Genomic DNA, 16,420 nt, shown 5'->3' with positions numbered 1-16,420 from the left:
AAAGCCATACAAGAAGCAAAAAGGAAAAATATGTCAGGTGAGAATGTAGTTTTCAAATATTTGTGAATAAGTATTCAAAAATAATAAAATATAACCAAGGCTGCTTTTTAGATTATTTTACTTTATGGTTACTTTTTGTTTGTATTGTTTCCTTAGATGATATGATTTTGTTTCAGTGAGTGATGAATTAGATGAAGGTGATGAAAGCATTGAGGAAAATAAAACTCATTATACTGCTATTTCAAATACTCCAACTAGAATTACTTTCCTTAGCAATTCTCAGAATAAGTACAAAAACAAAAGAGCTACCACAAAAGTTCAGAAACGAAAAGTAAGAAGGTTTTACTATTTTTGAAATCAAATTCGATTTTTTGTTGTAGTTTTTGTTATCAATAATATATTTTCTAATTAATTAGTCTATTGAAATATAACTTAAAAATCTTTGATCAAAAGTTCTGTTATGACATTTATGCATTGGTTCATTTTGCATTATTTATGTGCCTATGCACAATTCTGTTAATTTTTTTTAAATACTCTTTAAATATTGATTATTTTTCTGGATTGGTATTTATGGATAAACTCCCATAAAAAATGTTTTTCTTTTTTTATGAAAAAATTAAAAGGTTTATCTTTTATATAACAAATAATGTAATAAGCAAGAAAAAAAGTCTCTGAATCTTTAGAAATGATAAGTAACCATTTGAACCTTTTTAAAATGAACATTCAATAAATCAAAAACATTCATGTTTAAGATTTTTTTTTTTTTTTGACTCCAAATTTTGAAAATAATTATCAACCAAAATACCTTTGTATTTTCTTAAGAAAATAAAATTTAAAAAATTGCCAGAATATTATGCTGTTTTAATATCTCTTAACATCAAGATGCTTTCACAATATCAAATCTTGAAGATTATTATGCTTTTAAAGATTGTTGGTTGAGATTACTAATTTTTTTTTTATTAATAATTTGCATTATCAAGGTAACTGATTTGCAGAAAGATTTTAAACTGTTGTAAAAATATTAAACATTTTTATAACATTTTTTTCTTTTATAAAATTAAAAAAAAAAAAAAAAAAGGGATAAATGGGTAAGTATATGAAATCTATATGAAAAAATGTTTAACCTGAAATTTATATGCAAAAATATTTACTCTAAAATTATTTACTATTGCGTATCAAGTAAATATTAAATCTATATCTTTTAAATAAGAAGGAAAAAAAATATATATCTATTTTGTAATTACTCAATTTATACAATTTATTTCAGCTTTCTGAAAGTATTTCATCTCGCAAGAAAACAAAAAGGAAGTCTGAAGTTTCTGGTACAAAATCTTTTTCAATTTCTTTCTTTCTTTAGATTAAAGCTCCATTTCATGTAAGAAAGTCATAAATGTATAAATTTTTAATCTTTATCTGAATTTTTTAAAGTTTATGCATTGGTTCAATTTCTCAACAGACATTTTTTAAAATACTCTAGTAAATAGTTTATTTTGTTATATTTTTATATTTATAGAAAAACTTTTTACTAGAGTATTTACGCATAAATAAGATTAGTAACTTTCTGTTTCTAACCAAATAAGATTCAGCTTCTTGAAAAATCCAATACAGTTGCATTCTTATACATTTAATATGAAATCAAATTCTTTGATAATATAGTTAATATTTGTATTATTTAGATATTGATATATGTGTGCCAGTTGACAAAACAGCTTTCTTAAAATATATGAGGTATTTATAGTTAAGAATAAACATATCTCTTGGATCCTTATTTTTTTTCTAATTTAGATTTTGTTTTATCTACATTATTGCTTCCAAATGTTAATTACAATAAGTAGAAACTTTACGCTGCATTGTTTTTCTATAGTTTTATTTTATATTTAGCGACCACTTAAAGTATGAGCATATTGATTCAAATATCTTTCATGAAGACATACTAAATGCTAGTTTTAAATGGCCAGAGGTAAAGAATGTTTCTGTGTGTGTTTTTTTTACTGGTGTTTTTAAATACCTATTGAAATAACTAATTCAAGAAAATAATTGCTTCCTTTGTAGAATTGTTTTGTTGATTTGAAGAACGCAGTAGAATCATGTTCACTTCGTAACATAGATGCTAATCAAAAAGGTCTATTTGCATCTTGTGAAGTGACTTCTGGAAGCTTTTTGGCTGAATACAAAGGTCATCTAATGTTTTTTAAGAAGTTCAATGAAGAAAATCCACAGCTATATTACTGGTGCCCATTTGTTATTACTTATCGTGGTGTAGACCATTTGGAGTTAGTTATTGATTCAAGAAAGTTTGGAAATGAAGCACGATTTGTGCGAAGATCTTGTTCTCCTAATGCAAAGGTTTTTCTTGTTAGATCATTTTTTTTTTTTAGTATTGTTTTTGAAAAAGTCGTATGTATGTAAAATCCAAATGCTGTTGTGTTGCATTTTAAAAAATGTTTGTATATCAAATGTTTTTGATGCTTATCTATATTGTGTAATCCACTTCCAAGAAAAAAAGCTTATCTTTTTTATCTCAATAATGTTCTCAATGCTGATCTATTAAATTTGTTTCTTCTTTTTAATGTTTTCATAGTAACAGTTGTTTTAAAACAATTTTTGAAATTTGAAATTTTGAATTTCATTTTTGAAGAAAAACTTTTCAATATCTGTTATTTGATCAAATGTTTAATAAAATTCATAAATTTTTATGGTTTTATTATTATTAATTGCATCTTCATTTTTTTCTTAGTTTCAACACCTGAATGTCAATGGATCTCTTCACATTGTGATTATAAGTATCACTGATATTTCCAAAGACCAAGAAATTACTGTTCCATTTGAAAGCAATTCAGAAAATGAGAAATATTTTCTTGAGTGCTGTTGTGGTTCAAAAGATTGCATTTTAATGAAGGCTAAAGAAATTACAGAAAAGCAAACAGATCTTGAATCCCCAATTGAAAATGATGTTTTGGCTACAGATCTAGTTTCCAAAGCAGACTCTGAAGCTGCTGAAATTGATAATGAACAGTACGGAGATGGAAATGAAAGACAGCTATCAAGAGAAGAAAAAAAAATCCAAGCTGTGTTGAAACAGTTTGAGAAGGTGTACAAAAAAGGTGCAATTATTAAGAAGATTAAAGAACCAAAAACGTCTATATCAAAGTAAGTTTAAAAATTTAATTTTTGAAAGCCTCTGAAAATATTTTTTGCTTCAATTTTTTTTTTTTTTTGTTAAAGCCCAATTTATTTTGAGACTTGTGAAAAAATGTTTATCAAAATAAAATAGCACAACAAAATAGCATTACTAACAATTATTGTATTTTCTTTCTTTCTTTTTTTTTTTTTTTTTACTCAATTGTTCAGAAATCAACCAAGTGCAGAAGAAACAAAGTCATCCAAGTAACTTTTAAAAATAATTTCATCATGTTTATACTCATATATTTAAATTATATTCATGTATATTTGTATCATCAGGTACTCAGACCACTATGAGTAAAGTGTGATTGTGTATTGTACTGTTATCATGCATATCAATATGCATGTGGGTGATTTTAAAGTTTGAAAATCTTTTCAATTGTTGTTTGTTTGTTGTTGTTTTTTTGATGTTTCACTGAAACTTTCACAGAGGATAATAGTATTACATTGATTTAGGTAATATATGTATTAGTTATATTTGTATATTTGTATATATCATCGATTTAGGTTATATAAGTATAAGTTTGCACGCATAAAGCTCTTGATTTTGTTTTGCAAAAGTTTTCTAAATAATGAAAGGCAATTTGAGTTTTAACAAATATTATATAACAGGTAAAATTATACTAATATTTTGAACAATTTTTTTCACTTGTTCCTAAGTGTTCTAGCCTTTTTATTACATCATGAGTTGAAGCAGATTTCATGTGATTATTCAATTAAAAGACTAAGAAATTTATGCAAAAAATTCAATTATTTGTTAAAAAGCAATTACTTTCATAAAAAAAAAATAACAGTAAGAATATTTTAAAATACTTTTGAATGAAAGACTTCAAAACAGTTTCTTTGATTGTTAAGGGGAAATTGTTAAGGGAAACCATGCATCACATTTCTTTTATATATAAAAGTCCTGACTTACAGGACAAACACCTCTGTTGTTTTTGGTCTACAAATCTTTAAGTCATACCTGTACAGAAACCTTGCATTTACAGCAGAAAATTGAATTGTATGAAACCAAATGTAGATTTACCATCTCCTTGTTTTCAATCTTGGCTTGTACACATCATATCTGACTTGTCTATGCCACCCATATATTGGGTGTATTCATATACAATCTTGGGTTGCTTCATGTTAATCTTTTGTCTCAATGAAAGATCATACCTGTGAATAGTTTAAAATGGTTCAATTCTTACATGAAGACTGTAAATCTACTGATTTATTATCATTCAAGCTCCTCTACCTTGCTTTTTTAAAATTCTTTTCACACAGCAATAGACACTTCTTTATCATGAACCTCTAATCATTTCTGCATAATAAATGTTACACTACTTCAATTTGATTATCAAGGGCAAGCTTATGAAGCAGTTGTAAGCAAAGCCTTTGAAGTTGTGTTTATCTGGCAGTGAAAACAAATCAACTACAGTGTCTGCACTAATACCTAAACTTGTATCAGAGTTGCTTTTCCCTTGATAAATATCAAATTCACAAAAAAGACCTTAAATGCCACTTTGACCCCAAAGCTTGAACACCCCCACTTATGTGGGTTTTTTTGTCAAGTTTTTTTGTCAAGACAAAGCAGGGAATTTCCTTTAAAAGGAAAGATACTGTTCAACATCTAATCACTAACAAACATCTTGAAATATTCAAAGGGTATTTTCCACATCTGATATTGCGGTCCTTTCAGGCTCCTTAAAGGTTATGTCATCAAGGAGCTCAAAGTTCTTTCTTTTTTGTTTGTTATACTTGCTAAAGGCTCATCATCACTTGTTGACTCATATTACTTTTTCTTTTGTTATACTTGCTAAAGGCTCATCATCACTTGTTAACTCTTATTCATTCTTACTTCTTCAATATCAGTATTGGCCTTGACCATTTTCAATATCCAACTCGTCACCTTCATCACTCTCCCCAAAATCACTTTCTCAAACAAATATGTAGTTAAAAAGTTATTTTTTAAATTTCTACCCATCATTTTTTTATTTCTATTCATCTAAACAAAAAAAAACAACAAATATATTTGTTTAGATGATTAGATATAAAAATTTGATCTTTTCAAAAGGTTTCATACTGAAACAGCCATTGTATCAGATTTGATACATACAAATGCAATAAACAAGTATTAAGCATACTTGATAATCAAAAAGTATGAAATAGTTTTCTTGCACCTTGATTTTTAAAAAAAGTAAAAAACTGCATAAGAACTAATAAAAACCAATGTTGAAACAAAAGCAAAAACAATTCTTGGTAAACACAACATAAACCACTTCTCGCAAATGCCATTTTCAAATGTTCAAAAACTGAAAAATCTACCCTGATAAAGATAAAAATTGTATGAAATCGAAAAATCATTTCTCTTATTTGTCACAATGGGTGTTTTCAAATAAAAAAAAGCTTCCATTTTAAAAATAAAATGGTTTAAAGTTTTTATACTAATGATCTGATACTATTAAGGGTTAAAATTTGTTTGAACTAACTTTTTTATAAATTAATGAATATGTGAAAAAAGTGAAATGCTAATAACTTCCTTTAAAAGATTTGATTTTTTAACAAAAAAAAAAAAAAAAAAAGGTTTGGTAAAAAAATTTATAATGAGCAAAGTATTTCTATCACTTGTAAAAAATTAATTTACAATTTACTAGAAAATTTTTTTAGCAAATTAGAATTTCAGTTTAATGTATCAAAGTTCACAGTTTTACTGAATAATAAAGCAATTGCAATCTAAGGGAAATGTTTAAAACAAGAAACACTCAGAAAAGCCGAGAATTACTATCAATAAATTACAGACAATTTAGAGCTGGACACAACTTGACCAAATCTGATTCAAGAACCTTTGTATAACTTGTAGAGTAAATGTACAGTAAAGATGAAACAAAATGTTAATACGGCTACATTGTGTTATTTGTCTGATGAACCAGTAAGAAAACCATTGATTTCTGTGAAGTATAAAATGGCTGAGTTGTGTCTGCTAAGCAAGGTATAACTTAGACTCCAGAAATGTTCTGGAGGGATGAATCAAATTTCATGTTATTCATATCAGGTGAAGATGCAATCCGAGTTGCAATCGGTGGCTATGGAACAAAATGGATTAAACATGATGGCTTTGCTTAGTTTGATCAGGCCAATTCATCTCATTGAAGATATTGGATCAAAGTATGCATGTAGATATGTAAAGATATCATGCTGCCTCATTTTAGAGAAAAAAAATGCAAAAATGATGTGCTAAAATATCAAATTAAAATTTATGAGATCACTAAATATATTAGTAAACTTCAAAAAATTAGTGTTCTTGAATTGCTCTTAGTCCTAACTTAAATTCTATAAAAATTTATAAGAGTGTTTAGTACATGTTAATAGGAAAAAAACCAACGAATAAACAGGATTTCTTTTACGATAATTATGAATGCCCGGGAAGGGGGGGAAGTGATTCTCAAAATCTGATAATTGTTATTCTTTGTAAAAAAATTTTGGAATTTTTTTTAGCACTAAAAATAACTTTTTATTTTTTAACCATCAACAGCACTAAAACATTAAGTAATTATTTAATTGTTAAAATCTTCTTTGAAAGTTTCAGTTGAGTTGGACAAAGTGAAAAAAAACTTACCAAGAAAATTCTAGGGAAAAAAAAAGATTTTTTTTCTGAACTTTTAGCACGCTACTATGCATAGTTAATCTACTAATTGTTTACTAATTGTTAATCTTAATGAATTTACTTATTTCAGCAATTGGGTTTTTATTTTATAGAAAATTATCTGCTAAACGCAAGTCTACACCAGGTGGAAAACGGTACATTTATTTGTACTTTTCTATTTTCTGTTTTTTTTTTTAAAGGGATTATATACGTTAAAATGTAAGTATAAGTATTTTTTTGTGTCAAGTTTTATAGAACATGACACCACAACAGAAAATTTAGAATATTTTCACACACTCTTTTATAATAGTAGTTTACATTTTTCTTTATTAAAAAACATAAACATAAAGAAGCGGTAGTATTTTTTTAATGAAGACAGAGAACAAAACCCTTATTGCATAAAATTTTTTGAACTTGTTTAAGAATTATTTTTGATTGTTATAATTATGCAACTTTTGTAGTTATATGCGCTCATTGGTAAATGTGTGTATGGAAGCTTAAGTTAAAACAGAAAATGAATCCAGTGAAACAGGCTTTGTTTAAAACTCATTTTAACAATTAGCTTGTCAAGAATATAAAAAATACTCTTTATTGAAATATTTATAACAACTCATTTCAAGAATTGTTTCAGAGTTACTTTTGTAAATAAAACACAGCAAAATTAGCCAGTAAATATGCAACAAGATAATCTAAAATTAGTTGCTTAGTGTCATTAAAACTAATTACTCTAGTAAATTTTTTAAATTAGAAAAAAAGAAAAGTAACTTAAATTTACCTATCTAATAACTTAATACATTTATTAAGTAAAAATTCTGCATATTAAGCTTAATAATACCATGGCAATCTATATTTACAGACTTTGCCACCATACAAACATTAAAATCAATCTGACTTCATTAACATCACAATATAATTTCTAGTTTGATCTTTTTGTTTTTACTGATTTTTACTTTAAGTTGTTATCGTGTTGCCTTAAATTCTAAAAAATTTTGGAATTCTAAAGGCAGTTATTTATACAAAAAATAATAATCAAGCAAGGAAACTTTAAGCAGAATTTTTAATAATTAACACTGCACAAAGAGGAGAATGGCATTTCTTTGTATATTTTATCCCTTGTAATGTCTGTGCTGAATTACAGGGGATAAAATGCACAAAGAAATACCATTGTTTTGAAGATTCTCAAGATGAAGGTGTATTTTTAAAGTGTAAAAAAAAAGATTTAAAGGTTACTTTCTTTTATAAACCCCCTCCCCCTGACTAAAAAATCATGACTCTGCCCCTGAATGTTAACACATAGATTAACTTCCCCTGACTAAAAAATCATGACTCTGCCCCTGAATGTTAACACATAGATTAACTTCTGTAAGAAAAACCTTTTTGTTACAATTTTATAGATCGTTATTATATGCATTAGTATATAATATTTCTTTAATATGTTTGATTGTATTGTTTATATTGCATTTTTATTATACATTTTATAATTTATATTTTAGTTATAGAAGCAATTTTAATTTTAGGCGAACAAGACAATCAAGTTGCTCATCTGAACCAATATCTCCAGTTGATCAAAATGCCAACTGTAGTGCTTCATCTACTCCAACATCATCCTGGTCTTTGACTCAAGTTCAAAGTCATTTTGATCAAGGATTATATCTAAAAAAAGACAAGGTAAAATGAGATAAAAATATGGTTAAAAGTTTATAGAAGTTTGCACTGTTTGTGCTGTTTTTCAAAAAAAATTTGTACACCTCTGATGTTTTTATACATGTCTAAATATTGATGCTATTCTTTTTATTTTAAAAGTTTTAATTTATTTTGATTTTTTTTTAGTGTATTTTAAACTGGTCTTGAATCTTTTTCCTTTTATAGACCAGTTTAAAATGTTTAAAAAACTAAACATCTTTTTTACAAAGTATTTGACATTTTAGTGTTTAAATTAGTGTGTAGATTTTTTGGAAAACTTTTTTTTTTTTTTTTTTTTTTTTTTGGTTTCGCATTTAATTTTACCCTGAACAGTTTTGATTTTCTTGATTGTTATATTTTTTGGTGATGCTACTAGACCAACAAAAATTTTCTTGAATATTAAATTTGTGGCAATTATACTACCACAACAAATTTTTCTTAATTATCTTATTTATGGCGATGATACTACGACAACAAAAATTTTCTTTCTTGATTATTATATTTATGGCAATGATACTGCAACAACAAAATTTTTTCAGGACACCTTACCATTTTCACTTGTGATGTTGCATAAGCAAAAGCATCAGCTATCAGATAGTTCAACTCCTCCCAGTACTCCATTAATACACCTCAGTCCCTGTAAGTTCAGTGAAGATTCCTCGTTTCCTCTTTCAGTTGATACTCGTTCCCATTGTGATAATTTACCTGTGAAGCCAGGGTTTTCTAATGGTTTGTTGCAAATAGCTAATTCTCGCAGTTTCCCACTTACACCAATTAGAAGTTATTCACAATCTCTCGGCTGTGTCACTGCTGAAGAAAAGATTGGAGATATTTCTTCAAGATCAGATTTCTGCTCATCTAAATTAAATTCTTCCATCTTACCAAACAAACGATCATTGTGGACAAATAAGTACTATGGTTCTTTAAAAAAGGCATGTTTTTTTAGTTAGATTTTTAAAATTTATTTTCAAGTTTTTAGGTTTCTCTGATTGTAAAAACAACTTTAAGTGTTTTGATGGACTTACAATTAAACTTTTTTAGCATTGGTTGAGCCATCATGATTCATTTTCCAAAATAACTCAGCAGAATGAAAATCAACAAAATGATTTCTTACTACTTGCTTCTTTGGAAGGTGATACAGATCTTCAAAATGCTAACCAATGCTTTAAAAGGCCACAAAGTATAATTTTTTTATTTATTTATTTTTTTAACTTTAGGGTTTAACTTCTCAAAATAATAATTCATTGTAAGAAATCATTACCTAGATTCAGCTTTTACAAATTTTAAAGGTAAATTAAGGCAAGAAGATTTTTTTTAATAAGCCAGTCCAAACAACTTTTCATATAAAGAGCCCAGTGTTTTCTTGTCTGTTGGTTTCAATACATTTGTGATCTGTATTTTTTAAAGTTTTTTTAAGTTTTATCCTTTCATCAAATTTTTAGGTTACATTCCACTTAAAAGGCGTCTGCTACTTAAATCTTTATGCAAACAATCCCCTGAAGAACTTTTAAATGGCGTTCATTTGGATGAAAAACTACAAAATACTGAAATAAAGCTAAATATTAATCAGGAAAAAAGTGGTATTTCATTAGAAGAAAATTTTGTATGTATTAACAATCATAGCATCGCAGGAGAAAATTTTGCTGAGAAAAATGTAGAAAACCAAGTTGCCTTTTCAACTACTTCCTCAACATTTGATGAATCAGATTATGTAAATAGTGAAAAAATTACTCAAGAAAAATTTTCATATAACAACAGTAAAAATGATACTGATTCTAAAGCTCTTTGCTTAGAAAAAGATTCTGTTAACTCAACAGCTCATTCCATCAACACAGAAAATTATTCTCTCAATATAGGAAATCATGTGTCAATAATGGAAAGTCTAAGCACACAACCCACAACTAACAATATAATAAATAGTTTTAACAGTAGTTGTTCAGAAGAAACTCCTAATAGTATTCCCTCTGTCAATAAAAGAGTAGAGACAGACTTAACTATTGTCTTATCAGGCTCAATAAATGAAAATACTGATTCAAATTTTAAGTCATTTGACAATGAACTTTACCTGCCAGGAAATATTCAAAAAACAGGCAGCTCAGATCAAGGCAATGATATATTATCAAACAGTGTAGGGAATGATGGTTTAGCTGTTGGAAAAAAAAAGGTGTATTTTTATGCAATTGCTACTATTAATACTTGAAAACTTAAATCTGTGATTAAATGATAATCAATTTTCTAACATTATACTTAAATATCTTAGTTATCATACACGGAATATAGCAAACGCAAAAGAACCCAAAAGCTTAACAATCTACCTTCTGACAGAAATCCAAATCGATCATTGAATGGTCAGGATTCAAGTATCAAGTCAGCTACATATATGCCCGTAGGAACTGAAGTATGACATATATTTTGATATAATTTTATTACTTATATTTTCATTACATATTATCAAAGTACCTCAGAGCTTTTTTTGTTTTAAATATGTGGCACTTAAGTTCTACACCAAAATACATTCATTAATCCTAAGGTTTTTTTCTCGTGCGTACAAAAGACGTATTTTGGACGCTGTTTTTCTTCTCGAACTTTCTCTTTAGACATTCCATAATTTATTTTCAAAAATATCTGCACCTCTGCTGGCAGATAACCGATAAACATCGTTCCAGGAATAGATATGGGTTATTCCTAAAATTGCAAACATTTCATTAGAAAATTAAAAAATTTGCCGTAAAATTTACGGCAGCGCACTTGCTTGAGTTTTAATTCCACACCAAAGCTCTAAACACTTAAGCGCTTTTTAACTACAGTATTAAAGTAGTACATTCAAAATATTTTGTGGGTATTCAACATCCAAATGCTGCAAGACACTTTGGTAGATTATTCTTGTCTTTACATTATTTGTATTAAAAACTTTAGTATTTTTATTAGTTTGTCTTATTTGAGCTTTTGAAATTTTTAGGCAACTGGATTATTCAACTTACAAAATATACCCAACTATATTTCACTGGTGTCCAACTCATCAGATAACAGTAAGAGTACTTTAAATAGTAATGGGATGCAAAACGACAGCACGCAAGAAACATCCGAATTTAATAGTTGTACATCATTCGAACCTGTGAGTTCTGGAGATGATTGTGAAAGTCCTCCACATGAAACAAGCAAGTGTCATCCACATCACCTTAAACATTTTATACAGTTAAATCCCGGTAACTCCGGTAACTCAAACTTTTATCCTTAAGTGTTTTCTTAGGACCCTTTAAAACTCAATTATGGAAAAAGCTTCGTTTAAATCAAAGATTCGTTAAGTCAAACCATTTTCTTGGTTCCTTGATGGTTCGACTTACCGGGATTTAACTGTATTTTTATGTTAACATTTTTTTTATTGAGTCTTTAAAAATCTCATCAGTGGAATTCTTGTAATTAGTAAGTTATATACACTAACTCTAATTTTTTTTTGTAAATATATGCTTACATTTTTACTCTAGCTTATGGTACAACAATTCACTCGGATATCACGAAGAATCCATTTAATATACATAGTAATATTATTAAACACACAAATAAGGGAAATCGCCAAAGTCAAGGTATGTTTTTCTCGGGTATTTAATTTGTTATAACAAGTTTGAACTCACAATAAATTACAATTAACTTTTCATTTCATCGGTTGATAAGTAAAACTCATTAAGTGCAATTAGCTACAGCGTCACTTAATGAGTTTTATTTGTTAATAGACGATTTGACATGGTACTTAAGTTTAATAGACGATTTGACATGGTACTTAAGTTTAGTTTTAAATTATTTTGAATTTAATTAGTTGTAAATTATAATTCTTTTAAGGTATTAAAAAATATTTCTTATTCAGTTTATTTTTCATACTTAATGAAAACAAACTGTTGATTAGGACATCAATATACATCTCCAAAGTACCCTCTGGCCTCATATGATGGCAATGATGTTGATAAACATTATAGAACACACTCTGGTGAGTGCAATTATTATGCTGTTTTTTACTTTTAGATTTTAGCTTTTTAGAAATATTTTGCGTTGCAATTATCGGAGTTTCTTTTCGTATTAGATCTCATGAATGAAAGAGCGGAAAACGTTAGAACCGGTTCGTCCAGAGGTATTACTGGTATTTTTCAAGAGCGTTATAAAAACTCTCATTCATATCCACAGACTAACTCCAGAGAGTACACGTCCAGAGACTTTAGAGAAGGGTATCTTAAACAATCGGTGAGTTTTTCATTTGAAGTATTATATGAAAATATTTAATGTCAACCCATCGAAAAGTTTTTTTTGAGAGACCATCGACTTTTATTACTTTTTATTACTTTAACTTTCTTTATAATTTAATATCTCTAGAATTTAGTTATTATCTCTAGAATTCTCTACACACTTACGGAGGTAACCTGCACACGCAACCATCTGTAAATCGTCCCCTTCATAGAAGTTCTGCTTTATCCCCTATGAACAATTTTAGTAACCGTTCTCCACAAGGTTCTAGAAATAACCGCCTCTCAAATGGAGGTTATATACCTTACTAAAACTACACTGGTTTCTACGAACTGTTTCTAACATGTTATGTTCTTTTTGTTAGAGTTGCTGTTGATCAGCTTGTGCATGTTGCCGAACTATTGAGCCGGCTCACTGACCATAGAATTACTGTTATTATTTTCCTTAAATATTTTGTTAATTTTTAATTCACGAGACTATAAGTAATCAGTTGGTTTTCATCTTTCACAAATCATATAATATTTATTTTTTCTGGAGAGATAGCGGGTGCAATTCCGTTCCTTTTGGAAACCTAGACTTAATTTTTATAATCTTACTTTACCTTAAACTAAATCATCGTGTCTCAATTGTTTCTTGTTACATAAGCTCAAATTCGTAGCAGCTTTTAACTTGCAGCATAGATCCTTTATCCCCCTCACTATTTAACACCCGTTTATAAAGCTGATTATGTTGGTGTTTAACCTCGGATTGTGTTCTTTTTTCTCTTTTTGTGTGTGACATTTTTGTAAGCTATGTATATAAAAATATTTTATGAAGCTCAAGAACGTCAATATAAAATAAATAGTAAACTGGTTTCATTTTTTTGCTTGAAAACATGGCATCGTCAATAGGAAACATCCTCAATAAAAGTACTGACTAAAAAATGTACTAAATGATAATGAACGGTACTATTCTTTCGAATTGTTATAAAATGCTCATGTTCGATTTAAGAAAGGCCTCAGTCTAACAATTTTATTTTAAGTTAAATGTTTGTGCCATGTTGTTTGCCTTTTTAATGTTAAGTAATACAACAGACCACTTTCTCAATGTCATCAAGTGTTGTCGATAATTTGTTTATTGCTGAGAGATTAGCAAATACATTCATGACACATTCAACCAATTGTGTTAAATCTGTGACGGGTTTAAAATTCTACTTACAAGCTGAGGGGCGGAGATGTCTCTCATATGGAGGTCCACTCAGGAAAATCATAAACAACTTGATTTAAAATACCGTAAATCTGATTAACTTCATGGTTTAACATTTTTACACTTACTATTCTAAAAAGTTGGTAATGGCTTAACTTCTCGGATTTTATTTTACCTGATTAGAATTGTTTAAGCGTATTCACGGTAATATTTACTGACTTTGCGAAGTGATGTCCTTTTGAGAAATATTTTCGTCTCAACCTATTTAAATGCTTCAGTTGTGTTGCATTAGGGTTTTAACAAAAGAATTAGTTTAAGACGAATTTTTTAAAACAAGTTTAGCTTACTTATCTTTCTAAGAATTTATTGCTTTTTATTTTGATGTTGATGCTATTTGTTGTTGCTAGTTGTTTCTTACTTTTCGCATTTTATTTTTCTGTGACGCTTTAAAAGAAAAAAAAGAAAAACTTACTTGATTTTTCTGTAGCGTTTTTAATTTCCGAATCTGCGTTTTTTTACGATTGCATGTCCTGCCCTTCACGTTGTGAGTTTTTCACACTTAAATTTGTTTTAAGTTTTCATCACGATTCACACGTCTTCTTACATTTTATGCCTGTAAGAAGAATAGCAAGAAAACAGATAAACCAAAGACTTCTCTGTCATTAACAAATCAAATTACGCCTCATTGCTATCTTTGGAAAATTGCCAAACGATTTTTTTTTTTTTTTTTAAATGATCCAACATTTAATGGATTTGGCGAGAGAAAAAAAAACCGTTTTTTAACGTTGAGAAAGTTTTAGAGTTAGATTATCTGTAGTAATGGAGTGTTCACGTTGATGACGTATGACGATTAAAAAAATAAATCGATGTAAACAATCCACTAAAAAGTATTGTCGTTAATAAAGTTTAGATTTTTATTTGAAGAAAGCTTTTGCATTATATATACCGTTTAATATTAACCGGATGTTTATAGGTAACGGTACTTTATCTAACGGTATGGATTGTATGACAAGTATCTTATGTTACCGGTCTATTGCATTATCTCAAGGAAAATATGGTTTCCTCATTTTGAGTTTAGCTCAATATAAAGTCTTTGGTAAAAGATCATGGACAATCAAAGAAGCAATCAAAAAAATTTTGGTTCCTGATAAAAAGGAACCAAAAATTGTTTGCTCAATTGTTGGGGTATCGTGTGGGGTATCGTGTGGGGTATAGGAAAGAGAAGAGAAGTTTCCAACCTATTTTTCACATTTTAGAAGTTCCTTTTCCCTTTTCCACACTATAAAACTTAAATTCTTAACTTGTTCAGCTCAAATCAAAATGTAAAGAAAACTCCTCTAAACTCCAATCGAGGTTGCTGGGAACGAGAACAAGTAAATATTGCGCTTTATAATAAGTTTCTCCGTAAATTTTTTGGTTCTTCAGACAAAAAAGTTCAACCTTGAGCTGATGTTACAAAACACACAATATATATATTTACGCGAACTTTCTCGAGAACGTACTTCGCAAAAATAAAAAATAACAACCGTTAATTTTAAGTAAAACATTTCACGAAGTTCATAGTATAACAAAGACACAAGTTTTATAAAATTAAGCCGAAGTTACACGTTAAAGCATCGTAGCTTAACCTGTAAATGACGAACTACTGAAAGGGAAGCTCTCTGTTTTAGTCAGAAGAACACTATTTAAATTTTTTCTGTATGACATTTTGTACTTCTGATAAATTTTCTCCTAGACGGATAGGATGATACGGACATGTTAAAAAGTATGAAATATCTAAAGTCTTATTTATTCTATGGATTATTAGGTTTGAATTACGTATTAAAAAATTCATGTATAAAATCATTTAATACACAAATGAAACAATTTGACTCTTGTGAACCTTTATCGAAGTAACCAATGAGCTTGCAGGCTTAAAAAAACAACTTAATTAAAATTGCTTAATCTTGCGTCAAGTTGAAAAATTTCCAAAATACATTTAGTGACATTTTTTGATATTATGACGTAGTTAAATAAAATTTTTTTTTTAATGCATCACAATATTTAGTTATTAACTCCGATTAAACCTTATAGATGATTGTAATATTTTGAATTGATATTTGTTTGAATACTTTTTTTGACATCTACTAACCTTGATAAAATCCTGCTCAGTAATATTTTGGCTTTTTTAAAAGATTTATGTATTTATGAGATATAAAGATTTATGATTATGGTATTCTTCCCAACAATATGGTAATATTTAATAAGGTAATATTTTGACCTTTATTCCTTTTATGGTATTCTTCTTATTCCTTTTATGGTATTCTTTAACTAGGTTCTTAACGTCCCGATTTTATAGAGGGAGTGCAATACAAATGTTAACTTAAATATAGGTTTATAGGGTGCACTCTTACGTAACACCGGACTGTCTGAGAACCCTAAATTTAAGTAGTTAAATTTGTTTCAATTTATCCCTCTGTTTATTCAATTTATTCAATTTATCCCTCTGTTTCTATTGACTTTTAAACACCA

General features: G+C 28.1%; 1 protein-coding gene across 1 annotated transcript in view; it reads left to right on the top strand.

Annotated features, from left to right (window-relative positions):
* The window catches only part of LOC145195415 (uncharacterized), a 15,545-nt gene extending 1,973 nt beyond the window's left edge, over positions 1 to 13,572 (top strand). Inside the window, exons 6-24 of the mRNA XM_090095144.1 lie at positions 1 to 37; positions 177 to 331; positions 1,268 to 1,322; positions 1,677 to 1,728; positions 1,882 to 1,960; positions 2,053 to 2,346; positions 2,738 to 3,150; positions 3,352 to 3,387; positions 6,922 to 6,963; positions 8,326 to 8,476; positions 9,031 to 9,423; positions 9,533 to 9,671; positions 9,934 to 10,655; positions 10,752 to 10,889; positions 11,451 to 11,649; positions 11,977 to 12,075; positions 12,393 to 12,473; positions 12,567 to 12,724; positions 12,874 to 13,572. The exon at positions 1 to 37 is cut by the window's left edge and continues 22 nt beyond it. Of these exons, the coding sequence (XP_089951270.1) occupies positions 1 to 37; positions 177 to 331; positions 1,268 to 1,322; positions 1,677 to 1,728; positions 1,882 to 1,960; positions 2,053 to 2,346; positions 2,738 to 3,150; positions 3,352 to 3,387; positions 6,922 to 6,963; positions 8,326 to 8,476; positions 9,031 to 9,423; positions 9,533 to 9,671; positions 9,934 to 10,655; positions 10,752 to 10,889; positions 11,451 to 11,649; positions 11,977 to 12,075; positions 12,393 to 12,473; positions 12,567 to 12,724; positions 12,874 to 13,035 (3,405 nt within the window). The 3' untranslated portion in view covers positions 13,036 to 13,572. The remainder of the gene's footprint in view (positions 38 to 176; positions 332 to 1,267; positions 1,323 to 1,676; positions 1,729 to 1,881; positions 1,961 to 2,052; positions 2,347 to 2,737; positions 3,151 to 3,351; positions 3,388 to 6,921; positions 6,964 to 8,325; positions 8,477 to 9,030; positions 9,424 to 9,532; positions 9,672 to 9,933; positions 10,656 to 10,751; positions 10,890 to 11,450; positions 11,650 to 11,976; positions 12,076 to 12,392; positions 12,474 to 12,566; positions 12,725 to 12,873) is intronic.
* Positions 13,573 to 16,420: the final 2,848 nt, after the last annotated feature.

The sequence above is a fragment of the Hydra viridissima genome, unplaced genomic scaffold (genome assembly GCF_058129835.1).
Source record: "Hydra viridissima isolate aposymbiotic clone 2 unplaced genomic scaffold, HvirCarnegie_v1 scaffold_8, whole genome shotgun sequence".
NCBI lineage: Eukaryota > Metazoa > Cnidaria > Hydrozoa > Anthoathecata > Hydridae > Hydra > Hydra viridissima.
The sequence above is the reverse complement of the archived record's forward strand: the minus strand, read 5'-3'. Positions and strand labels throughout refer to the sequence as shown.